The 22101-nt window shown below is 43.2% G+C and overlaps 1 protein-coding gene across 1 annotated transcript; it reads right to left on the bottom strand.

The window, feature by feature from the left end:
• Positions 1-1373: 1373 nt before the first annotated feature.
• On the bottom strand, positions 1374-21629 carry LOC114256488 (uncharacterized). Its single transcript, XM_028196158.2, has 3 exons — positions 20880-21629; positions 3710-3816; positions 1374-2449 (listed from the first exon to the last, which is right to left on the bottom strand). Exons 1-3 carry the CDS (start codon positions 21231-21233, stop codon positions 1720-1722), a joined length of 1191 nt encoding a protein of 396 aa, XP_028051959.1. The 5' UTR covers positions 21234-21629; the 3' UTR covers positions 1374-1719.
• Positions 21630-22101: the final 472 nt, after the last annotated feature.

Below are 22101 nucleotides of genomic sequence, written 5' to 3'. Positions count from 1 at the left end.
ATTAATACATGTAACACCACCAAAACTTTTTTATCCTTTGATTAATGCGTAATGTTTTATTATATTTATAATCCAAAAGTAAAAAATCTTTCATAATTATCTTTATAATATTTTTTATAGAACTGGTTTTGCGCATAAGCATATTTGCTCCTGAATAACTCTAAAAGGGAAGGGAACTCTATTTTTACATAATATTTACACCCAAAACCCCCAACAACAATAACACAAGAATGAAAGATACACATTTAGCTACATCATTTTATATAAAAATTGTATAAATTTTGTATTTTTGTCATTCATTCTAAAAAGAAAAGTCGAAACCAGAAAGATCAGAGATTTGTTCTACTTTCCCTCGAAAGAAGAGTACAACCATTTTTGCTACACAAAAATGAGATAGAAGTGGTTGGAAATTTATGAACTCTACGGATATCAAATTTTCTACTAAATAAATGACTAAAGACATTTAATTATTTATTTAGTAAAAAATATGGCGCCTACATTTTCCTTTATGAACATTGCCCTCAGAAGAGATTAAAAACATGCATTTAATACACATTTATTATGGTGTGCCCTCCAAGGGTCCAACATGTTCAAAAGCTTGAAGGAGATGCCATAACTTCCATATGGGACAAATATAATACAAGAAAACAATCTACAAACAAATATTTTTATACAAAATTATGAATAACAAGAGCAGTAGTCACAAGATAAATGGAGCCTGCCTTATCCACATCGGTTGGCTTCGTGGGAGATAAGGTCAGCCCTACCAATCCCTTTTGTGGCATCCTTAATTCAAGACTATTGAATAATTTTCCTAGAATCAAGCAATATAGAACAATACATAATGAAAGAAATGGTCCATAGACAAAAAATATTACACAACAAACTCATTCAGAATGTTGTGATTATGACATTTTTTAATTATGAGCCACAATGGTGAGCTTTTTTATTTGAAATGAAAGAATGATTAAAGATCACATTCCATACAAAAATTCTATAGTTCTATTCAACACAAAGATTATTGTTATACCAAAAAAAAAAAAAAAAGAGTTTATACAAAATGTGATTGGGTTGTGGGTCTATAACATTAATACGAAAAAAAAACCTATCATGATGCTTTTTAATTACAAAAAATGGTACAGTCATATCATTCTGATATACTAGTATATATAAAAATTATGAAAGAATAACATATTCATACTACTTTCTCATAGCAATAAATCATATCTGATAACAATGTTCGCTTACTAGCCCAATATATGAGAAAACTTGCACAAAATGGATAATCAGATCTACTAGATATAACTAACCTTCAAATACATCTTGAATCCAATGACTGCATATTAAATGGGTAAAAAAACGCATTTTGCCCATTTTGATCAAAGCAAAAAATCAAAGTTTTAAATAATAATAAAAAAAAATAGTAACTGTCCCAACAAAGTGTAGCTTATAACAGTGACCACAGTTTCTAATCACCAGATAAAAAGAGTTGACCTATAAAAAATTGGCTGTTCTTTAGTCCATACATCCTCTGACTTCATTTAATCGGCTAAGTATATCAATTGATACAATTTGAGAAGTTATACTTTCTCATACTGAAAGAATGATAAGTTAAGTAAGAGCTAACCTGCTTCGGTGCTTTTGCATAAGAACGCAGGTCCATTATCCAAACTGCAGCTAGCTGCAACTTTTATACTACTAATTTTGCAACGGTGCAATTCATGCTCCAATTTCATTTGCAGATGTAGAAGAATCTTTTGTGTAAAGGGGTATCCTCAGGCCCAGCTCCCTAAGCCGATTGACCATCTCATAAAGAAATTCAAAAGTGAGTATGGATTGCGCGTTGAGGTCCTCTCTCACATGCGGATGAACCCTGAACCACTGTCCCAGCAGCTTGTGCACATGAGAGCGGACGATTCTCCACGGTATAGGATATTTCTCACAGAGTTTCAAATATTCTACCGTTAAATCAGCCTGGTCTAGTTTTCCGTCTTCATTGGTTTCTTCGCTCCCTGATACCCATTCAGCAGTTCGAAACCCAGCAAAGAGAGCTGGATTCTCAAGAAGAGACTCCGCCGAGAGGACCCCATCAGCTCCCGTCTCTTTTAAACAGCTATAGACATCACCCATGTGTCTAACATTCCCATTGGCAAGGACTGGAATTCTGACAGCATTTCTAACGGCCTTGATGGCATTCCAGTCAGCCCGGAATTTCTTCCCATCTTTTTCGTCTCTTGTACGGCCGTGAACTGCTAAGAGAGAGCAACCAGCATCCTCCAACATTCTAGCATAGTTTATTGTATCTTGTAAATCTGGGAAAAGGCGAATTTTGCATGATACTGGGATATTAAGGTTTAGAGCCAATTTTTCTACCAGTGACTCAACAAGAGAGAGATTATCCATTAAGAAAGCTCCATAGTATCCCCGCTTAGCGATACGCTGAGGACACCTGCACATAAAGTAAACATAAATCTAGTTAAGCTTTTGAAATTACCGGCCTGAAACACAGGAAGACATGAGCATGCTCTCGAGAAACAACTGATACAGGCCCATTTCAAACTGTCAGTTCTGCGCAGCATAAGGGATAATTGATACCATTTGAATGGCAATTCGGACTATAAAACACCAAAGTATTAATTATAACAACACAACCTAATGCTCATTATTAACACAACAGGTAGTAATGTGTCAAGCAAGTCTAAACATCTTTAGTAATAGTTGAAGTAGGTGTACAAGCAAAAAGCTTCCATATCGACCTTCATATCAATGTTCCGTAACATGGATTGTAATAAATATATTCAATATAAATATAATCTTTGTCGAAAAAAGTATACTGGTACCAATCATGGAGTTTTTGTTATGAATTTTGGGAAAGCATTGATGAAGACTGTTAAGTAATAGCCAAAACATTGTAAAATAGATGAGTGCATAATGAGCACATGCTTTGTCTAGTGCAGGAAGTATATTAAAGTCGGCAAACAAAGAAAAATCAATGAACATAGTATCATTCAATAACAAGTTTAATATCATTGAAAACGTGGAAAACATCTATAATATTCAACATTACACAAACACACAATCACACACAGTTGTTTGTGTATTGAAATATTTACCAAATTTCTTATATTTGTCAGGAATATGAATGGAAACTCAACATATTAATTGATATGTAATTGCATGTATCTCAATGTTTAATAACCTATCCCAAGACCTGTAACTGACCTTGACCTTCCATTAGACAGTTTCTCATGTTCTAGTTTCAAAATTGCCTGAAGGTTTAATAACACTTGAGCATTTATAATTTGGTTCTAAAGTTCAATGGAATTATTTATGGTTTATTCTATTTTTAATATTATCTTTTAATCATGGTTGAAGAAAGTATTTCATAACATCAATAATGGTTTAGGAATTCCTTTCTAAGTCAGTAGTAGCAAAGTTAGGTAGAAATCTAGTCTGGATCTTGCGTTTGATGAAAAGCATCTCTTGCACATTTATCCAATGAATTTTGAACCTTTTTTCCATTAAGGAGCACCACAAGTAACAAAGGCAGTTGGAACTGGAAGGAAAATCACCTATGCATCAAATATGTAACATCAACTGCTAACAAATATTCGATATTTTGGGGGTCCCTCAAGTTGCAGTATTTTTTAATATCAAGTACATATCACCATGCAAGTTTGAATTAGAGATGAAGGAACAAACACATTACCCCAGATTAATATCAACATAATCACAACAATGTTCCACTCTTCGTGCTGCTTCCAACAAAGTATCTGGATCATTTGCACAGAATTGGACAAATAGCGGGCGATCCTCCTGCAGCCATAATCAAATTCCAATCAGGAAATTTTTCAGATTAATATTTAAGAAACATAATTTGTTGAGAAAAGTGCACAAATATGGCCAATGCAACAATTGAAAGAACTTATTTTTCTAAATTTTTTGGGTAAGTTAAAGAACTTATATTTTGTTTATGAGGAGATCAAATGGTGCACTGATGTCATTGTCATGAAGCAAATTAAAAGTTTTTTCACTGTTTCACAAAAGGCACAGCTACTCAATTAACATCTTACACAATAACCTGTTGAAAGAGAGAGGGGGGTGAAAGGAAAAAAAAAAGAAGATGAAACACAGCATTTTTTGGAATGATTTTTGCTTGTTCATTCAAGTATACCAGCAATGGCCATTAATTGATTACGATTCATGACCCCCATCATGCCTTAATCTTTGTTATGCTACTCATTCCCAAAGCTTTATTGTATGGCTGATAAGTTTAATACTGATGCAGGGCCGGCCCTGAGTTCGTCGGGGCCTAAGGCGAATTTTGAAAATGGGTCCTTTTATATTGAAAAAAAATTCATAAATAAAACGATAAGTTATAATTTTTTTATTTGTTTGTAACCATAAAAGAATTTACTTACACATATAATTATTAAAATTATAAATAAAACAATTTAATAAAACAAAATTAGAACAAAAAAATTAGGAAAAAATTATTCAATTAAAATTGATAAAGACCTAGGTAAAAAAATTTGAGCAAAATTATTTATTCCACTAAAATCTAATAGATAAAGAAGGTAAAAATAAAAAAATAAAAAAATAGGGCTCATATATTGTATGTATTAAAGTTGTAGGATTTAGGTCTATTTACCCAAAATTCAGAACTTGTTAAAAAAACCTCTCTTTTCCATCTCTAAAAACCTCCTTCTCTGGTCTCTTTTTTGGGCCGGCTGGCCGCCGCCTTTGGCTATGGCGGTCGGCTGGCCTAGCTCGCTTTTCCCTTTGTTTTGATAGTTTGTCTTTTCAATAATATTGAGTCCCCCGATTCTACCCACCTAGGTGTGCTTCGTTGCTGCGGGAGAGTGTTTGGTGTGTTTTCGTTTTGTCTTCAGTTTGTCCTTATGTGTTTCAACCTTGCCGTAATATCTGATTCAGCAGGGAGGTATTTCACTCGAGCACTCTTTGGCGAGTAGGAGTTTGAGGGGTGCGCTTTTTGGGTGGAAACAAGGGTATCGTAGGCATTCCAGTTTCTATCCGGTTGTCACTCGAGCGCTCCTCCTCGAGTGAGAGTTTGAGGGGTGAAGTTCTACCATTTGTTTGGAGGTGTCCCAGCGGGTGGTCGATGTTCGGTGGGTGTGCGGATCCGCGGCGTGAGATTGAAGACCTGTTGGTTATGGAGTTTGGCAGAGGGTATTGGGTGTGAGTTAGAAGATGATGAGAGGAGAAGTAGGAGCATGGTGTGGGCATTGGGCGTTTGGCAGAGGGTATTGGGTGGCGTGAGATTGAAGACTTGTTGGTTATGGAGTGTGGCAGAGGGTATTGGGTGTGAGATTGAAGATGAGGAGAGGAGTAGTAGTAGCTTGGAGTGGGCACTGGGAGTTTGGCAGAGGGTATTGGGTGTGAGATAGAAGTTGAGGAGAGGAGTAGCAGCAGCATGGAGTGGGCATTAGGAGTTTGGCAGAGGAGGTGTAGTCTTCCCGGTGGTGGCGTTGGTGTTTTTCTTGGCCGGAGTGGGGTGTTGACGCAGCAGAGGCATGGGGAGTTGATGCAGCAGAGGCGTGAGGCATGGGGAGTTGTAGCAGCAGAGACGTGGTCTTGGCAGAGGCGTGGGTTGCTGATTGGTCGTTGGTTTGAATTCGAGTTTTCTAGTTAGAGGCGTGGGCTGCTGTGGGTCTTGTTTAGTTAGTTTTTTTTTTTTTTTTTTTTCTTTCTAGTTTGGTTTGGGTGCTTTTGTGGGTTTTTGTGGGGATTCATGTATTTTATTTTCTAGTTAAGTTCTTCTTAACTTTTTAATTTAAAAAATCGAGAGGCTTAGGGGTTGGTTGTATGGATGCGAGTAGCAATAGTAAGGGTATTTTTATACTTCTGAATTTCTCTCGATGCATCTCATCTTCCTGTACTTTTAATTTCATGCTGTTAAATGAAATTTTTCTTTGCCGATCAAAAAAAAAAATATTGTATGTATTATTTTTCTTGAGCCCAAACACTTTTTTTTTAATATATATTTTCATTTTAATAAATATGGACCAAACTACACTTATAAATAAATATGGAGTAAATCATACATGGACCTAAAAAAATATTTTGGGGCCCTTTAAATTGATCCTAAAACCCAAAAAAAAAACATTGAGCTTATAATATTTTGCCAAATTTAGGAGTCCTATTTTTGGGCCAAATTTAGGGGCCCTATGTTATATATGTTTATATGTTTTACCAAATTTAGGGGCCCTATTGTTTTTTATTTACTTATTTATATATTTTCATTTTAATAAATATGGGCCAAACACATTTATAAATAAATATGGGCTAAATTATACATGGGCCCAATAAAACATTTGGGGCCCTTTAAATTGATCTTAAAACCAAAAAAAAAAAAAAAAAGATTGAACCTATAACAATTTTTTAAATTTTGGGGCCTTATTTTTGGGCCAAAATATGGGGCCTAAGGCACAAGCCTTACCTGCCTTAGGGCAGGGCCGGCCCTGTACTGATGGTACTGCTAATCGTAGGCCCACACTTTCAATGTCGTTCCCTGATCACTGAGCCCACCGTGCTACTTGCACAAAAGCCCAGCGGGAAACGGGAGTCCCCTAGCGGACCCTCCGACGGTCAAGTTAGAAGAGAGAGGGGTTAATGGCGAATGATAGGAGAATAACGATAGGGCGCTTAACCTTTTTGTGTCTTGGAAGCCTCCTTATATCCTTTGTTCATCATTTCCTTGTCTACTGTGACCTGCCATGTTGGTTGAAAGTCTACGCTCTAGCTTGCCTTGTTCATGGTGAGGTTGCTTACTCCGACGTGAAGGGATTACCGCATTTAATGCTGTAGGGGTTTCATTAATGGCTGATGTGTGGTGCAATAACTCTGCAGGATCTTTGTCTGCTTATGTGGCTGGCTCTCCTCTTGACAAGTGTTTAGATGCCATTGGTTCTTGGTGTAACGTTGGGTTCCAGTAGTGTTGGGCTTTAGTGTTTAAACCGTGTATTGGGCTCTAAGTGGTTAGCCAAAAATCTCTATGGGCCCACCGATGTCAGTAGTTCCCCATTCCCAAGTGCAGCTTCAGTCCAATGAAGGGAATAAGAAGGAAGACGAGGATTGTGGGTGGCCGAGTGAGAGAAGGGCTGACCGCGAAGGGCAACCAGGAAAGAAGACCGACCAAGAGAAAGGCCGACCACAAAGGGGGACCGAGCAAGAAGACCGACCGAGAGGAGGGCCAACTGCAAGGGGGACTGAGCAAGAAGACCGAGCGAGAGGAGGGCCGACTGCAAGGGGGACCGAGCAAGAAGACCGAGCGAGAGGAGGGCCGACTGCAAGGGGGACCAAGCCAGAAATTGGCGGCGCGCGGGGCTCGAGGAGCGGCGGGCACGTGGTGATGTGAAGTAGAATAGACAGGGAAGGGGAAAAGGGTAGTGAATTGTAGTCGTACACGTGGCGTGATCCCGTGATAAGAGAGGTGATGCGTTAACAGGAAACAAAGGGGTAGGACTCATACAGGACGTGGAAAAGGCGAGGGCGAAAACTTTCGAAATTTTTCAAACTGATGAAATTTAATCTCGATCCTTGGAATATAGGCAAACTGTGGGCATTTGGAGTTATTCGTTTTACTTACCTTTTCGCGAAAAACCAACACATTCTAGAGTTGAACTCATTTGTTTCGTGTGACACGCCTTTGCAACACTTTGTGAACTTCTTTGTGCCAGCGTCCGAAACGATACGCAAACACGTAGAAGGGATGGCTCTAGATGAAGTGCCAGCCATGAGACTAGAGGCATTGGGAAAAGACGACGCAGTGGAGTTGGCCAAACAATACAGAGCAGAGAGTGGGGAGGAAAGGGGGGTGGGTCAAGTGGCGCTGGCTCGCCCAGCGACAATGATCATAGCCGCTAGGCCAATTAGCCAAGTAGAACCGGACCAAGGAATTACAAGTCTACGTTTACGGCGGAGGAGTTGGAGGAGGTACAAAGGAAGTACCAAATTCCGGCGGAGATAGATCTGAAGTTGCCTACGTCTAAGGAGAGGGCATTGGATGCACGACCGACGAAATTCACGTTGTATGAGGAGGCATTGCCTGGGGGGGCTGAGGCTGCCGCTCTCCTAAATAGTGGTGGACGTACTGAATAGACTGGAGGTGACTCCAGGGCAGCTGATGCCCAATGCATGGAAAATACTAATGGCCTGCGCGATCGCATGGCCACAGGCGACCGGGGGGGTGGCTATGACGGTGGAGGAATTCTTCTCTTGCTACAAGGCCTCTGGCTAACAAGAAACGTGGGTGACCTTATAGGCGGTGGCGGGCCGAGGTCTAGTGGCGGGCTTCCTATCCTCGGTGAAGAGGTGGAGGCCGAGATGGTTCTATGTGTCAGCAAACGGTAGGAGGAGGGTTCGCATAACTTGGAAAGTCCCCACAAAGTCAGTGGAGCCAAGGCTAGACGCGGAGGCTGAGGACAGGGTGAAACCGGTGAAAGAGTAAAGGGAGAAGAAGGGTGCGAAGTGGGACGACCTGATCCAACCTTCAACCCTGTTTGCCTTGAACCTGGGTCCGCTGCCGACTGGGGAGGATCCTGCGCGGAAGGAGTTGGAGGCAAAGAGGAAGGCGGAGGAGGTGGAGGAGCGGAGAGCATTCGCCAAGGCGGACAAGTATAAGGAAACGCAGTTGGGGCCTGCACCCAAACTGGTGATGAGGGAGCGGGTCCGACCACAACCCAAACTGTTGGGAGACAAAGATCTAACTGACTTTGCGCCACTGCCACCCCCAGTGGATTCTCTTAAGGAGCAGAGCAAACAGGAGGTGAAAGCGGTATTGAAGAAAAAAAAGAAAAAGAGAGCAGCGGAGGGAGGCGAGAGGGGTCCGTTTGTGAAGAAGATGAAGGATGGGAGGGGGAAAGAAACCCCAAAAGTGGAAGTGGGGGAGATAAGGGTGGTAGGGGAAGAAGTGATAGGCCCAAGTGTCCAAATGGAGATGGGAACGGTGGAGCCAGAACAAAGGGCGCAAACACTAAAGATGGGGCCTGTATCAGAAGTGGCACCAAGTCCTGTAGAGGGGAAGGTTAGAGTGGACAAGCCAGATATGGGTACTGCACTAAAGACCGCTATGTACCACGTGCGCGCGGTGGTTGGTTGATTGGCAAAAGAAAAGGGGGAAGCTAGAGTCGCAGCCGACCATCTCGTTGGAGTGGTGGAGGATGCGGCCGTGCGGTCGATGGCTCGATTAACAGAGGCCGACCTCCTGAGAAGGTTCTGCTCGGCCCAGATGGAGGCGGCGAGACCTTAGCGGCTGCCCTGATGAATAAAGCAGTGCGCGCGAAGGTAGAGGCAGAGCCGCTGAGGGCCCAACTGGAAGGGGTGAAAGTGCAACTGTAAAACCTAAGGATTGAGACAGTGGGCTGGAGGAAAGCCGCTCGGAGTGCGTGCGCAAAGGGGCTGGAGTATGCGCAAAGGGCAAAGAAGATGGAAATATCGGCGGTGGTGTAGAGCTACTTGGCAGAGCATGCTGGCGCCGAGATCATTGTGACCAAATCAGAGATGGAAGCGGAGCGCTACAAGGTGGTATCACTGGAGTTCGAGTTGGCGAGCGAGCATAGGAAGCTAGACCTGGTCCAACAAGCATGCACCACTGCCAATGAGAGGTGGAAAAAGGCCCGTTCCAACAACGAAGATCTGCGCGACCAGGCAATCAAGGACAAAGAAGAGGCAGATGGTCGGATCGTAGAGTTGGAGAAGACACTGGCAGAAGAGAAGGCCAAATTGGCATCTGAGAGGGCGGCGTACCCCAACTTATGCGTTGCAACCGTGGAGCAATTCAAGGGGTCCGCTGAATTCCAGATGGCCATTGACGCCGCGGTCGCCAGGAGCTTAGCGAAGGAGGGGGAAGGGGGTGCTGGGCCGTCAGGAGTGGCCGCTGGAGGTAGGAGCGAAGAAGAAGTGATCCAAAGCTTCCAGCGGTCAGACTTCTACAAGCACGAGATGAGCCAGTACTGGGATAACAACTAGATGAGCTTCAAGTATAAGGCATAGGGGCAGTTCCCAGGCGTGGACTTCAGTCTCATGAAGGTAGGGGAAGACAACATTGCCCAGACCCCTTTGGATGAGGGGATTGGAGAGGAAGATCTTGCCTCAAGTGAGGGGGATTAATCTCTGTAACGAAGTGTAAAAAAATTTGTTTTTGTTTGTTTTGTTTTTTTTTACATGCAAGGTCTGTAATGAATTGTATAAAAGTGCAAGTTTGTTAATAAAATGATGAGTTTTCTTATTGTTGTTATTATTGTTATTGCTTTGATTTGTAAAATTTAAATGGTAAAAATGGCTGAGTAGAATTGAATAAAAATGGGTAAGAAAAATTTGAGAATATGAAATTTAATAAATTTGGTAAAAATGGGCAAGCAAGCTAACTTGTACAAATAGTACGAATAGTAAAAGTGGATAATTATGAACTGATTTTAACTGAGTCTGGCAACGACTGATTGTAATTGCATACTTGGTCTGGATGAGGCCAGTTTTGACTCAGACTGGCTAAGTTCTTCACGCTAGTCTGGCTGAGACTCGAGGGGCTTAGTCGGGTTGAGGCTTTAGTTAACCCAAACTGTCTGAGCTATTCCCCATGCTCAGTCTGGCTGAAACTTGAAGGGCTCAGACGGGCTGAGGCCTGAGTTATCTCAGTTTGGCTGAGTTCTTCACGCTCAATTTGATTGAGGCTTGAAGGGCTCAGTTGGGCTGAGGCTTTAGTTATATCTCAGTCGGGCTGAGTTCTTTACACTCGGTTTGGCTAAGGCTTGAAGGGCTCAGTCGGGCTGAGGATTTAGTTATCTCAGTCTGGCTGAGTTCTTCATGCTTAGTCTGGCTGATGCTTGAAGGGCTCAGTCGGCTGAGTTCTTTACACTCAGTCGGGCTGAGGCTTGAAGGGCTCAGTCGGGCTGAGGCTTTAGTTATCTCAGTTTGGCTGAGTTCTTCATGCTCAGTCTGGTTGAGGCTTGAAGGGCTCAGTCGGGCTGAGTTCTTCACACTCAATCTGGCTGAGGCTTGAAAGGCTCAGTCGAGCTGAGGCTTTAGTTATCTCAGTTGGGCTAAGTTCTTCATGCTCAGTCTGGCTGAGACTTGAAGGGCTCAATCGGGCTGAGGCTTTAGTTATCTCAGTCTGGCTGAGTTCTTCATGCTTAGTCTGGCTGAGGCTTAGTCAAAAAGTTGATATTGAAAAGCAACACAGATAATGGAGATGCCAGATTGTTGTCATTTAAGGCACAGCCTGTTAATCACAAGTTTACACCATATATAGAAAGGGCGTAAATGAACAAGTGTGCAGATCGAGAAAAGAGCACATACAACAATTGAAAAATACAAAAACAGGAGACGCCATTTCACTGGAAGTATCGCTTTAAATGCTCGGCATTCCATAGATGGGGGAGGTCTCTGCCTTCCATATCTTGGAGACGGTAAGTGCTCGAGCGGGGTCTGGCCTTGACAACATAGGGTCCTTCCCATTTGGCTACTAGCTTGCCCTTGGTCGGATTTTTAGTGGCAAGGGTTGCTTCGCGCAAGACTAGGTCCCCCACTGCGAACTCTCGAGGTCGGACTTTGCGGTTATAATGTGTTCTAATTTTCTGCTGATATGACGCCCGTCTGACAACAGTTGTCTCTCGGAGTTCTTCAATTAGGTCCAAGTCAGCCTGACGCAACTCTTCGTTTAGTTCTGGATTCAGGTGTAAAACCCGAGGGGTCGACAGGCTAATTTCCACTAGGATGACGGCCTCAACACTGTATGTTAGGCGGAAAGGGGTCTCCCCAGTAGGGGTTCAGGCGATCGTCCGATAAGCCCAGAGCACGCTTGGTAATTCCTCTGCCCAGAGTCCTTTAACGGCTTCTAGCTTAGTTTTGATGATCTTCAGAAGGGAGCAATTAGTGACTTCGGCTTGCCCATTAGCTTGGGAATGACCTGGGGAGGAGAAACATGGCCTAATGTGGAGCTCTGCACAGAATTTCCTGAACTTGGCATTGTCGAATTGCTTGTCGTTGTCCAAAACGACGACTTAGGGGATTCCAAATCGGCAGACGATCGACTGCCAAATGAACCTGGTGGTGTTTCGCTCTGTGATTGTTGCGAGGGTTTCTTCTTCCACCCATTTGGTGAAATAGTCAATGGCAACAATAGCGAACTTGGTCTGGCCTCTACCAGTGGGCAAAGAACCGACTAAGTCGATGCCCCACTTGGCGAAGGGGTAGGGGCTGCTGAGCGTAATCAGCTCTATTGGTGGAGCATGGGGGACATTGGCAAAGTGTTGGCATTTATCGCACTTGAGCACAAATTCGGTGGCATCTTGGTTGAGAGTAGGCTAGAAGTAGCCGGTGCGAAGGATTTTATGGGCCAGAGACCTTGCACCCGAATGATTACCACAGATGCCCTCGCGGACTTTTCTCATCACATAGGTCACTTGAGCAGGGCTGAGACACCTGAGGTATGGGCGTGAGAATCCTCGTTTGTACAATAGGTCGCTGATGAGGATGTAATTGGACAACCGGGCTTTGACTTTGGCGGCCTGCTGTTTATCGTTGGGCAACTCCTCTCGCGTCAAAAACAGAAGGATGTCTGTAGCCTATGGGATAGGTTCGTTTTGGAGGAAGTGAACCTCCTGCTAATTTGGCAAAGTAGCCGGATGGGGTTAGGTATTCAATGCGAATGCCATAGTCGAGGACTGACTGGTCGGCCGAGGCTAATCAGGCCATTTCGTCTGCCTTAGAGTTTTCTGACCTATGGATGTGTTCGATCTAGAAAGTATTTGAAAAGGTGAACAAGAGGGAGTGCGATGTCCCTGTAGGCTCGCATCGTGTCTTTCTTTGCATCGAACTCCCCAGTAATCTGTCTGACGATCAGTTGGAAATCACTAAATACATGAAGATGGTTTACACCAATGTCTCTGGCCAGACGAAGACCCGTTATCAAGGCCTCATATTCGGCTTCATTATTACTCGCGTCGAATAGGAAACGGAGGGCACACTTGAAATACCCGCCTTCGGGGGCGGTAAGGATGAGACCGGCCCCACTGCCTTCTTTGCGGGATGACCCATCAACATGAAAGGTCCAGGAATGGGGTTTTTCTGCCTCGGAGTTGAATTGCATTGGCGGAGGGGACACATTCGGTGTGAGATTGGTTAATTCCAAGATAAAATCAGCGACGGCCTGTCCTTTGATCGTTGTTCGAGGTCGGTAAGAGATTTCAAATTGACTGAGCTCGACGGACCATTGCATCAGTCTGCCTGACAACTCTGGTTGTTGCATGACCTTTTTTAAAGGCTGGTCAGTGAGAACCACTATGGAGTGAGTTTGGAAGTAAGGCCGGAGGCGCCTTAAGGCTATGACCAAGGCGAGGGCCATTTTCTCCAACAAAGGATAGTTTTGTTCCGCCCCCCTGAGAGCGCGGTTGATATAGTAAACTGGACGTTGTACTGAACTATCTTCCCTAACGAGGGCAGCATTGACTGCAGTGTTTGATACGGCTAAGTAGAAGAGGGTTTCGCTTGAGAGCGCTTGAGAGAGGAGAGGGGGTTGGCCATGCACTACTTCAGTTGTTGAAAGGCCTCCTCAGATTCGGTGTTCCACTCAAAAGCCTGTCGGAGGACTTTAAAAAATGGAAGACACTTGTCTGTCGCCCGAGAAATAAAACGGTTGAGGGCAACGACTTTGTCTGTGAGCTGTTGGACCTCCTTGACCGTTCTGGGAGACCGCATTTCTATCAGGGCCTTGATCTTTTCAGGGTTGGCTTCGATGCCCCACTGGCTGACCATGACGCCCAAGAACTTTCCAGATCAGATCCTACGTCGAAGGCGCACTTTTCCGGATTGAGTTTCATCTGATATTTGCGTAAGGTTTCGAAGGTTTCTCGCAGGTCTGCCAAATGATCAGAGGAGAGTTTACTCTTGACTAGCATGTCATCGACGTAGACTTCCATGTTCCGGCCTATCTGGTGTTGGAAGACGGCATTGACCAGACGTTGGTAAGTTGCTTCAGCATTTTTCAATCCGAACGGCATAACACGATAGTGATAAATTCCTCTGTTTGTGATGAAGAAGGTGTGTTCCTAATCAGCCGGGTGCATCAGAATTTGATTGTAGCCGGAGAAGGCATCCATGAAACTAAGCATCTGGTGTCCGACAGTGGCATCGACCAGCAGATCTATCTGAGGGAGGGGATAACTATCTTTGGGGCAAGCTCGATTAAGATCGGAATAGTTGACGCATAGTCACCATTTACCATTGTTTTCGCGGACAAGGACTACATTGGACAGCCACCTGGGATAGTCCACATTTTGGATGAACTGCGCCTTCAGTAGCTTGTCTACCTCCAAGGCTATGAGGGCATTGCATTCCCGGTGAAAGATACGCTGTCTCTGGCGGAAAGATCAGAAGTGGGGCTCGATACTAAGTCGGTGAGTGATGAAAGAGGGATTGATGCCTTGTATGTCGGAATGGGTCCAGGCGAACACATCATTGTGCTCGGTTAGGAGAGCTATGAGGTCGACCCTTGGCCTAGGAGGATAGTTGGCTACCGATCCTGGCTGTTTTGGCCAAGTTTTTAGGATCGATGGGGACTTCGACAAGTTCTTCTATTAGTTCCCCTCTGACTAACTCTTCTTCGTCGCTGACGTCGAGTCCTTCGATGGTCATAGCTTCCTTCAGCTTGACCTCTTTTAGTGAGGCGACGTAGCATTCTCTGGCCATCGTCTGCTCGCCCCTCACGGTGCCTACCCCAAGGTCGGTCAGGAATTTCATGGCTAGATGGTATGTGGAGGTGACAGCTTGGAAAGCGTTAAGGGCTGTGCGGCCGAGGATTATGTTATAGGCAGAAGGACAGTTGACGACAAGGAAAATGAGTAACTTGCTGGTCTGCCGTGGGTACTCTCCGATGGTGATGGGAAGATTGATGGAACCTATAGAAGTCACCCGATCCCCCGTGAAGCCGACGAACGAGGTCTAGAGAGGGGACAATTTTCTCCGCCAACTTTGAGCTGGTGATAGGCGTTCATGAAGATAATGTCGGAAGAACTGCCATTGTCGACAATCACCCGTCTGACTTTGTAATTGGATAGAAGAGCAGAGATAACGAGGGGATCGTCATGGGGGAAACGGATGCCTGTGCAGTCGGCCTCCGTAAAGGTGATGGGTTCAATCCACTGCTTGGGGTATTTGAAAGGGCGATCCAATGTGGTGACTTCCTTATCAGAGCCCTATCTGATTTTTCTGAGTTCGGCTCGCTAGGCCGAACGGGATGGTCTTTCGCATTCAAGCCCGCCAGCGATGACTCTGATTTCTCCGATCGGGGGAGCAGGGTTGCCTTGTGGTCGGGGTTGTGGTGGGGGCCGATCATTGTCTCGGTTAGGTTGTGGGGGTTGTCGGGGAGGGGTTTGTCGGCAGTGGCCCCCGACGAGTTCGGTCCTTGGCCGCTGTTGGGGACGGGTTGTCGTGAACCAACTGAGGCGACCCTATCGTATCTGATTCTCTGCTTGGTCTTTGAGGTTAACACATTCCTCACTATTGTGGCCGTGGTCCTGATGGAAATAGCAGTACTTGGATTGATCTCATCGGTTGAAAGGAGACCGTGAGGGTTGGGACCATTTCAAGTTGTAATCTCGCTGGTTCAAGACTTATTCCACGGGGGAATTGAGGGGAGTGTACCGCTCGAACCGACCAGGCGGTCGGGTAGGTATCGATCGATCGATCGGGGCAAGCGGGTCGATCGGTATACTGAGGGGTTTGCTATGTATAATGGGTGGTTTTGGTTTCAAATTCCTTTCTCTTCTCCGTGGAGGTTGGATTTTTAGTTGTAGTATCTTGGCGGGCTGCCGGAGAGTCTTCGGCGTTCATATATTTTTGGGCTTTGGAAAGGAGGGTGGCCATAGAGGTTGGAGGGTTTTTAGAGAGGGAAAAGAGGAAATCAGATGATCGTAAACCGACCATGAAAGCCGTGAGGATGACCTTGTCATCGTTTTCCGCCACCTATAGGGTTTCGGTGTTGAAACGGGTGACAAAGCTACGTAGCGACTCCTCCTCCGTCTGACCGATATTAAGAAGCTGTGTTGCTGGATGCCTTTGGCGTTGAGTGCCAATGAAATGGCTTAGAAAGGAATCATTTAGGTGTTAGAAAGTAGAAACGAAGTTCGATGGTAGCTGACTAAACCATAGTCGAGTCGACCCCTTAAGCGTCACGGGGAAAGCCCCGACACATGATCTCATCAGGAAAAGCATGGAAGATCATTAGGGTTCTGTAAGTCTCCAAATGGTCAACTAGGTCCGTTGTGCCATCGAAAGAGTCGATCGAGAGCATTTTGAACTTGGGAGATAGGGGTTTGTCCTTGATGGAGGCGACAAATGGGGAGTTAGTTGTTGTGGAAGGTTTATTATGTATGTTCTGTATAACTCCTTGAAGCTGGAGTTTCATGGCTCGGAATTCCGCAACTTAGATAGGAACATTTGTCACCCCCCGAGGGCAGTGGAGGCTGAACACTACTAGCCTCTCCTTCAAGGGCAAATATTTGATCGGACGGATGAAAACCTCGAGGTGGCGAGTTCATGTCTTGGGGTGAAGCTTGCCGATCCTCTAAGTTGGAGAGGTGGGCTTGTTAGAAAGGATGGCTCGGGGTTTGTTCTCGATTGTGAGGGATATCTTGTGGTGGTGGAGGAGGTATAGGGAGGTTTCGCTGGAGCAAAGCGTTGATCAAGGCCTGATTTTGCTCTGCCAAGCGGTTAATGCTGTTGGTGAGTTCTGTGAAGTAGTTTGGATTGGTAAGGTCGGCTTGGGGGGCGACGACGTTGTGTTAAGAAGCCATGGATCACGTTGTGACCATTCACCTTGATGGCCAGCGAGGAGGGATTATCGGGAACGGGTCTTCGGTAACAATGAGCACAATTGTCACGCGAAATGGCTTTCCCACAGACGGCACCAACTGATAATACTGCTAATCGTAGGCCCACACTTCCAACATCATTCCCTGATCACTGAGCCCACCGGGATACCTGCACAAAAGCCCAGCGGGAAACAGGAGACCCCCAGCGGACCTCCGACGGTCAAGTTAGAAGAGAGAGGGGTTAACGGCGAATGATAGGAGAATAACGATAGGGCACTTAACCTTTTTGTGTCTTGGAAGCCTTCTTATATCCTTTGTTCATCATTTCATTGTCCACTCCGACCTGTCATGTTGGCCGAAAGTCTACGCTCTAACTTGCCTTGTTCATGGTGAGGTTGTCTGCTCCGACGTGAAGGGATTATCGCATTTAAATTTGTAGGGGCTTCATTAATGGCTAATGTGTAGTGCAATAACTCTGCAGGATCTTTGTCTGCTCACGTGGCTGGTGCTCCCTTGACAATTGTTTAGATGCCATTGGTTCTTGATGTAACGTTGGATTCTAGTAGTGTTGGGCTTTAGTGTTTAAATCGTATATTGGGCTCTAAGTGGTCGGCCAAAACCTCTATGGGCCTACCGATGTCAGTAGTCCCCCATTCCCAAGTGCAGTTTCAGTTTGAAAATTTTCGAAAGTTTCCGCCCCCGCCTTTTCCACGTCCTATATTAGTCCTACCCCTTCGTTTCTTGCTAATGCATCACCTCCCTTATCACGGGATCACGTCACGTATACGATCACGATTCACTACCCTTTTCCCCTTCCCTATCTATTCACTTCACATCACCACATACCCCGCCGCTCCTTGAGCCCCACACGCCGCCACTTTCTCGCTCGGTCCCCCTTTATGGTCGGCCCTCCTCTCGATCGGTCTTCTCGCTCAATCCCCCTTTGGGGTTGGCCCTCCTCTCGGTCGGTCTTCTCACTCGGTCCCCCTTTGCGGTCAGCCCTCCTCTCGGTCGGTCTTCTTTCCCAGTCGCCCTTCGCGGTCGGCCCTTCTCTCACTCGGCCACCCACAATCCCTGTCTTCCTTCTTATTCCTTTCGTTGAACTGAAGTTGCACTTGGGAATGGAGAACTACTGACATCGGTAGGCCCATAGAAGTTTTTGGCCGACCACTTAGAGCCCAATACACGGTTTAAACACCAAAGCCCAACACTACTGGAACCCAACGTTACACCAAGAACTAATGGCATCTAAACACTTGTCAAGAGGAGAATCAGCCACGTAAGCAGACAAAGATCCTGCAGAGTTATTGCACCACACATCAGCCATTAATGAAACCCCTACATCATTAAATGCGATAATCCCTTCACGTCAGAGCAGACAGCCTCACCATGAACAAGGCAAGCTAGAGCGTAGACTTTCGGCCAACATGACAGGTTGGAGTGGACAAGGAAATGATGAACAACGGATATAAGGAGACTTCCAAGCAAGGTTCTGAAAAGCGGTTGCGGTCGCCGTAACGGTGGCGGTGACGCGGTTGCGGTTGCGGGGTGTAAAGGCCGTAGCGTAACGGTTGCGGTAACCGGAACTGTGAATTTTTTTATTTTTCGCACAATTTGAAAAGAACTTACCGATACGCACATTTTTTTTCCATGATCATATTTATTGGGTTTTAAAATAAATATTGATTAATTTTTTAAAATTTTTAAGTTTGATCCAATATATTTCATATTTTTAAATCACTATAAACTGATTTTTTTACATTTTATTTTAATAATTAATGACTTTATATTATACAAAAAAATCAATCACTATCTATTATATATAAGATAAACAATGACAAATGTAAGAGAATAAATAAAAGCCTAAATATATATATATATATATATATTAATCAAGCCAAATAGATAATGATCACATTTATTATTATTATTATTATTATTATTATTATTATTTTCAAACAATATATAGATAGAGACACACAAACAAAATGGTTGAGTGATAACAGCTGAATAGAATAGCATAGGTCTTACAATTTCAACAAATCAATAACATGTTCTTCATCTTCCCTATTCTCTCTCTCTATCTCTTGTTCCTCCATCTTCCCTATTTTCTCTCTCTATCTCTTGTTCCTCCATCTTCCCTCTTCCCCCATTTTCAAATTTTTTTTTTTTTTTTTTTTTTTGTGTTTTTTCGAAAGAAGCAATTTAAAACCGTTACGTAACGATGCGTAACAGGCCGTTACGGCACCATTACAATCGCTATAGCAGCCGCTACGGCCGATACACCTGTGAACCTCAATCACACTGCAAAAGCGGCCGTAACGGGTGGCGGTAACTACCACAACCGTTACGTAACGGCGTTACGTAATGGTTGCGGCCGCTTTTTAAAACCTTACTTCCAAGAAACAAAAAGGTTAAGTGCCCTATCATTATTCTCCTATCATTTGCCATTAACCCCTCTCTTTTCTAACTTGACCGTCGGAGGGTCCGCTGAGGGACTCCCGTTCCCCGCTGGGCTTTTGTGCAGGTAGCCCGGTAGGCTCAGTGATCAGGGAACGACGTTGGAAGCGTGGGCCTACGATTAGCAGTACCATCAAATACCATGATAATGTGTACAACTCTGAATATCACATTCATTATTATATATTAGAACCAATGTATTTTTGTTCCATTCATCATCCATTTCTTTAGGAATCAAGATCTTGTTAAGAGGGCAAGCTATAATAATCAAAATTACAATAAATATTAAGTGGAAAGCACAGTATTGAATAAAAAGCGTAAAAAAATATCTAAACAGATATAGCATTATAACCTACTTGGGTTAGACTTGCACAAACACAAAAAACAAAAACAAGCAAATGCATGACAAAATATTCCAATCGAGGAGCAAAAGAGCGCATTAGTCCCACTTGGAAGAGTATTGCAATTTTTGTTCCTTGTTTTCAAACCAAATCTTCTTTGGGTAATTATGATCAATTCTCTCCAAAACTTCTTCTCACTAAATGTGTTTTCATCTTATATTTCATGTTCACTTTCAAAAAACTAAATGCCAGTCCCCAATTGTGCATTCAAAGAGCAGACAAACCAATATCCGTGGATATTGTTCGACAAAATGGGATTGCTGATTCAATATTCACAACAACAAAACAGGTTTGATGCAACCATATAAATACACACACAGATATAGACATAAACACATATATGCACATATCTATACTGTTATATAACCTAAACCCTGAAATTGGGGTGAACACTCATTCGAAGTTGTTTCATATATATATATATTTTTTTTTCATGCCCTAATTTAAATTTTTTCAGTTTTCTTCCCTTCATCTATATTCAACTGCTTAAATTTTGATGGGTAAGACCATCCAACGTATTTAAATTTGATGAAAAAACACCCTTTTTTGCTGCTCCAATCGTTTCATCAAATGAGTATCAAATTGAGATAGATAAATCTTTCATCAAATTGAGGACGGCTGAACCTTTCATCATTTCACTATTCATAGCAGTTGGAGCTTTATATGGTGTCCCAAAGCTTTGTTTCTTAGGCTGCCACGTGTCTATTTTTTTTTTTTTTATTTAAAATTTTAAAAAAAAATTAGGTAAATGAGTGGAGGGGACTTTAACCTTAGACTTATAACAATTTAGACTTAGGCCAAGTTTGACATCCTCAAAAAAATCTAAAAAGTCAAAAAGTCACTATCATATTTAAGTTGTTGAAGTCACATCACCTCTCTAACACATCACTTTAAACCCAATCCAAACCCAACTCATATTTCATAAAAAGTCAAAAAGTACACTTATTTAGTCTTTCCAAACTTAGCCTTATAACAAATAAATAAGACTATTCCAACTTAGCTAGCACAAAATATATAATAAATTTTTTATTTTATTTTTATTTATTTGAATAGCCCACGTGTATATATATATATACAAAATGTCAGAGATGCTCTAACAACTAAAGGTTTGACAGCTTAGAATTTCCCCAGCAAACCCATGTGTATATATAACAAGAACAAGTATAATTGAGTAAGTAATAATAAGTACCTTGCAAGTGGTGAATTCTTGAGAGCGATATTTCTCATTCTCGGTGAAGATGCGAGAGTGAAGCATAGGAGTATAAGCAGCTTGAGCTCCATACTTGCGACAAAGCATCCGAAAAGGAAGCTCGGAGTTGTCAACCATAGGAGCCACGATCAGCTTAGGCTGGCCCAGCTTCTTCCAGTGAGCCCAGGCTCGCTCGATCCGCGACTCGCCGCTCAAGTACCCTCTCGGACTACCCACAACAGATTCAGGTTCAAATTCTTCTTTCTCTTGTTGTTTGGGATCCGAGAATTCGCAGCAAAGTCGGTGGTCCTCGTCGGCAGGAAGCGAAAGGAGAGTTGAAGAGGCGACCGCCATGAATGAGAAGATCGGTGACAGCGAGAGAAAAGGGTTTAGGGTTTTGAAGCGCTGCCCATCGCCGCCAGGGGGTTGGGGCGGCGACGAAGTGAAGAACGTTTCGTGTTGTTCCTGTTTGGTATTCGCTCAAATCAAAAGTACGGTTGTAATTTGGGTGTGGATTGAGTCCGAACCAATTTTTTTTGTCAAATGGATGGGCTTTGATGAGAGAAGTTATTTGGTCGATATTATATTGGAAAGGTGGTAACTCTTTTGAAAGTCATGTCAGGCAACAGGCTTCAAAGTCTGTCAAGCCCAAGACTATCCAAAGCCCATTCCTATGGGCCTAATGGCTATGGATGAAAGCAATATTAATCCATTTTGGTAGCCTGACCCCCACAACAAAAATATGGATAAATTCCTGTTTATATTTGGTCACTTTTCTATTTTAGTCCTTAAAATTTTTTCTAGTTTATTCTTAAAACTTTTTTTTTTCAAAATTAGATAAAAAATGTCACAATAACTGTCATATATTATAAAAAATATATTATTATATTGAGATTTGAGTTTATGTCAGATGTGTAAGTTATATATTATAAAATATTTTTAAATCATAGGACTGTCAATATACCATTTTTTGTCTAATGTTTAACAGAAGTTGGCTTAATATTTACGAAGGGCCAAAGTGAAATATTTATTCAGTAACAAATTTTTTTTTTTTAACCAAGAAAAAAATATATTTTTTGATAGGCTATATAATGGCACCTTCCGTAAAACATATTTTGAGCTTTTTTTTTTCAGTTGAAACTACATGTTTAATCTATTGTACTTTGGCAAAAAAAATTAGTTGTTTGGTAAAAATTTTCAAGTTTTCAATATATGTACTTTT

Source organism: Camellia sinensis, chromosome 1 (genome assembly GCF_055761805.1).
Source record: "Camellia sinensis isolate YWXY chromosome 1, ASM5576180v1, whole genome shotgun sequence".
Classification (NCBI taxonomy): domain Eukaryota; kingdom Viridiplantae; phylum Streptophyta; class Magnoliopsida; order Ericales; family Theaceae; genus Camellia; species Camellia sinensis.
The sequence above is the reverse complement of the archived record's forward strand: the minus strand, read 5'-3'. Positions and strand labels throughout refer to the sequence as shown.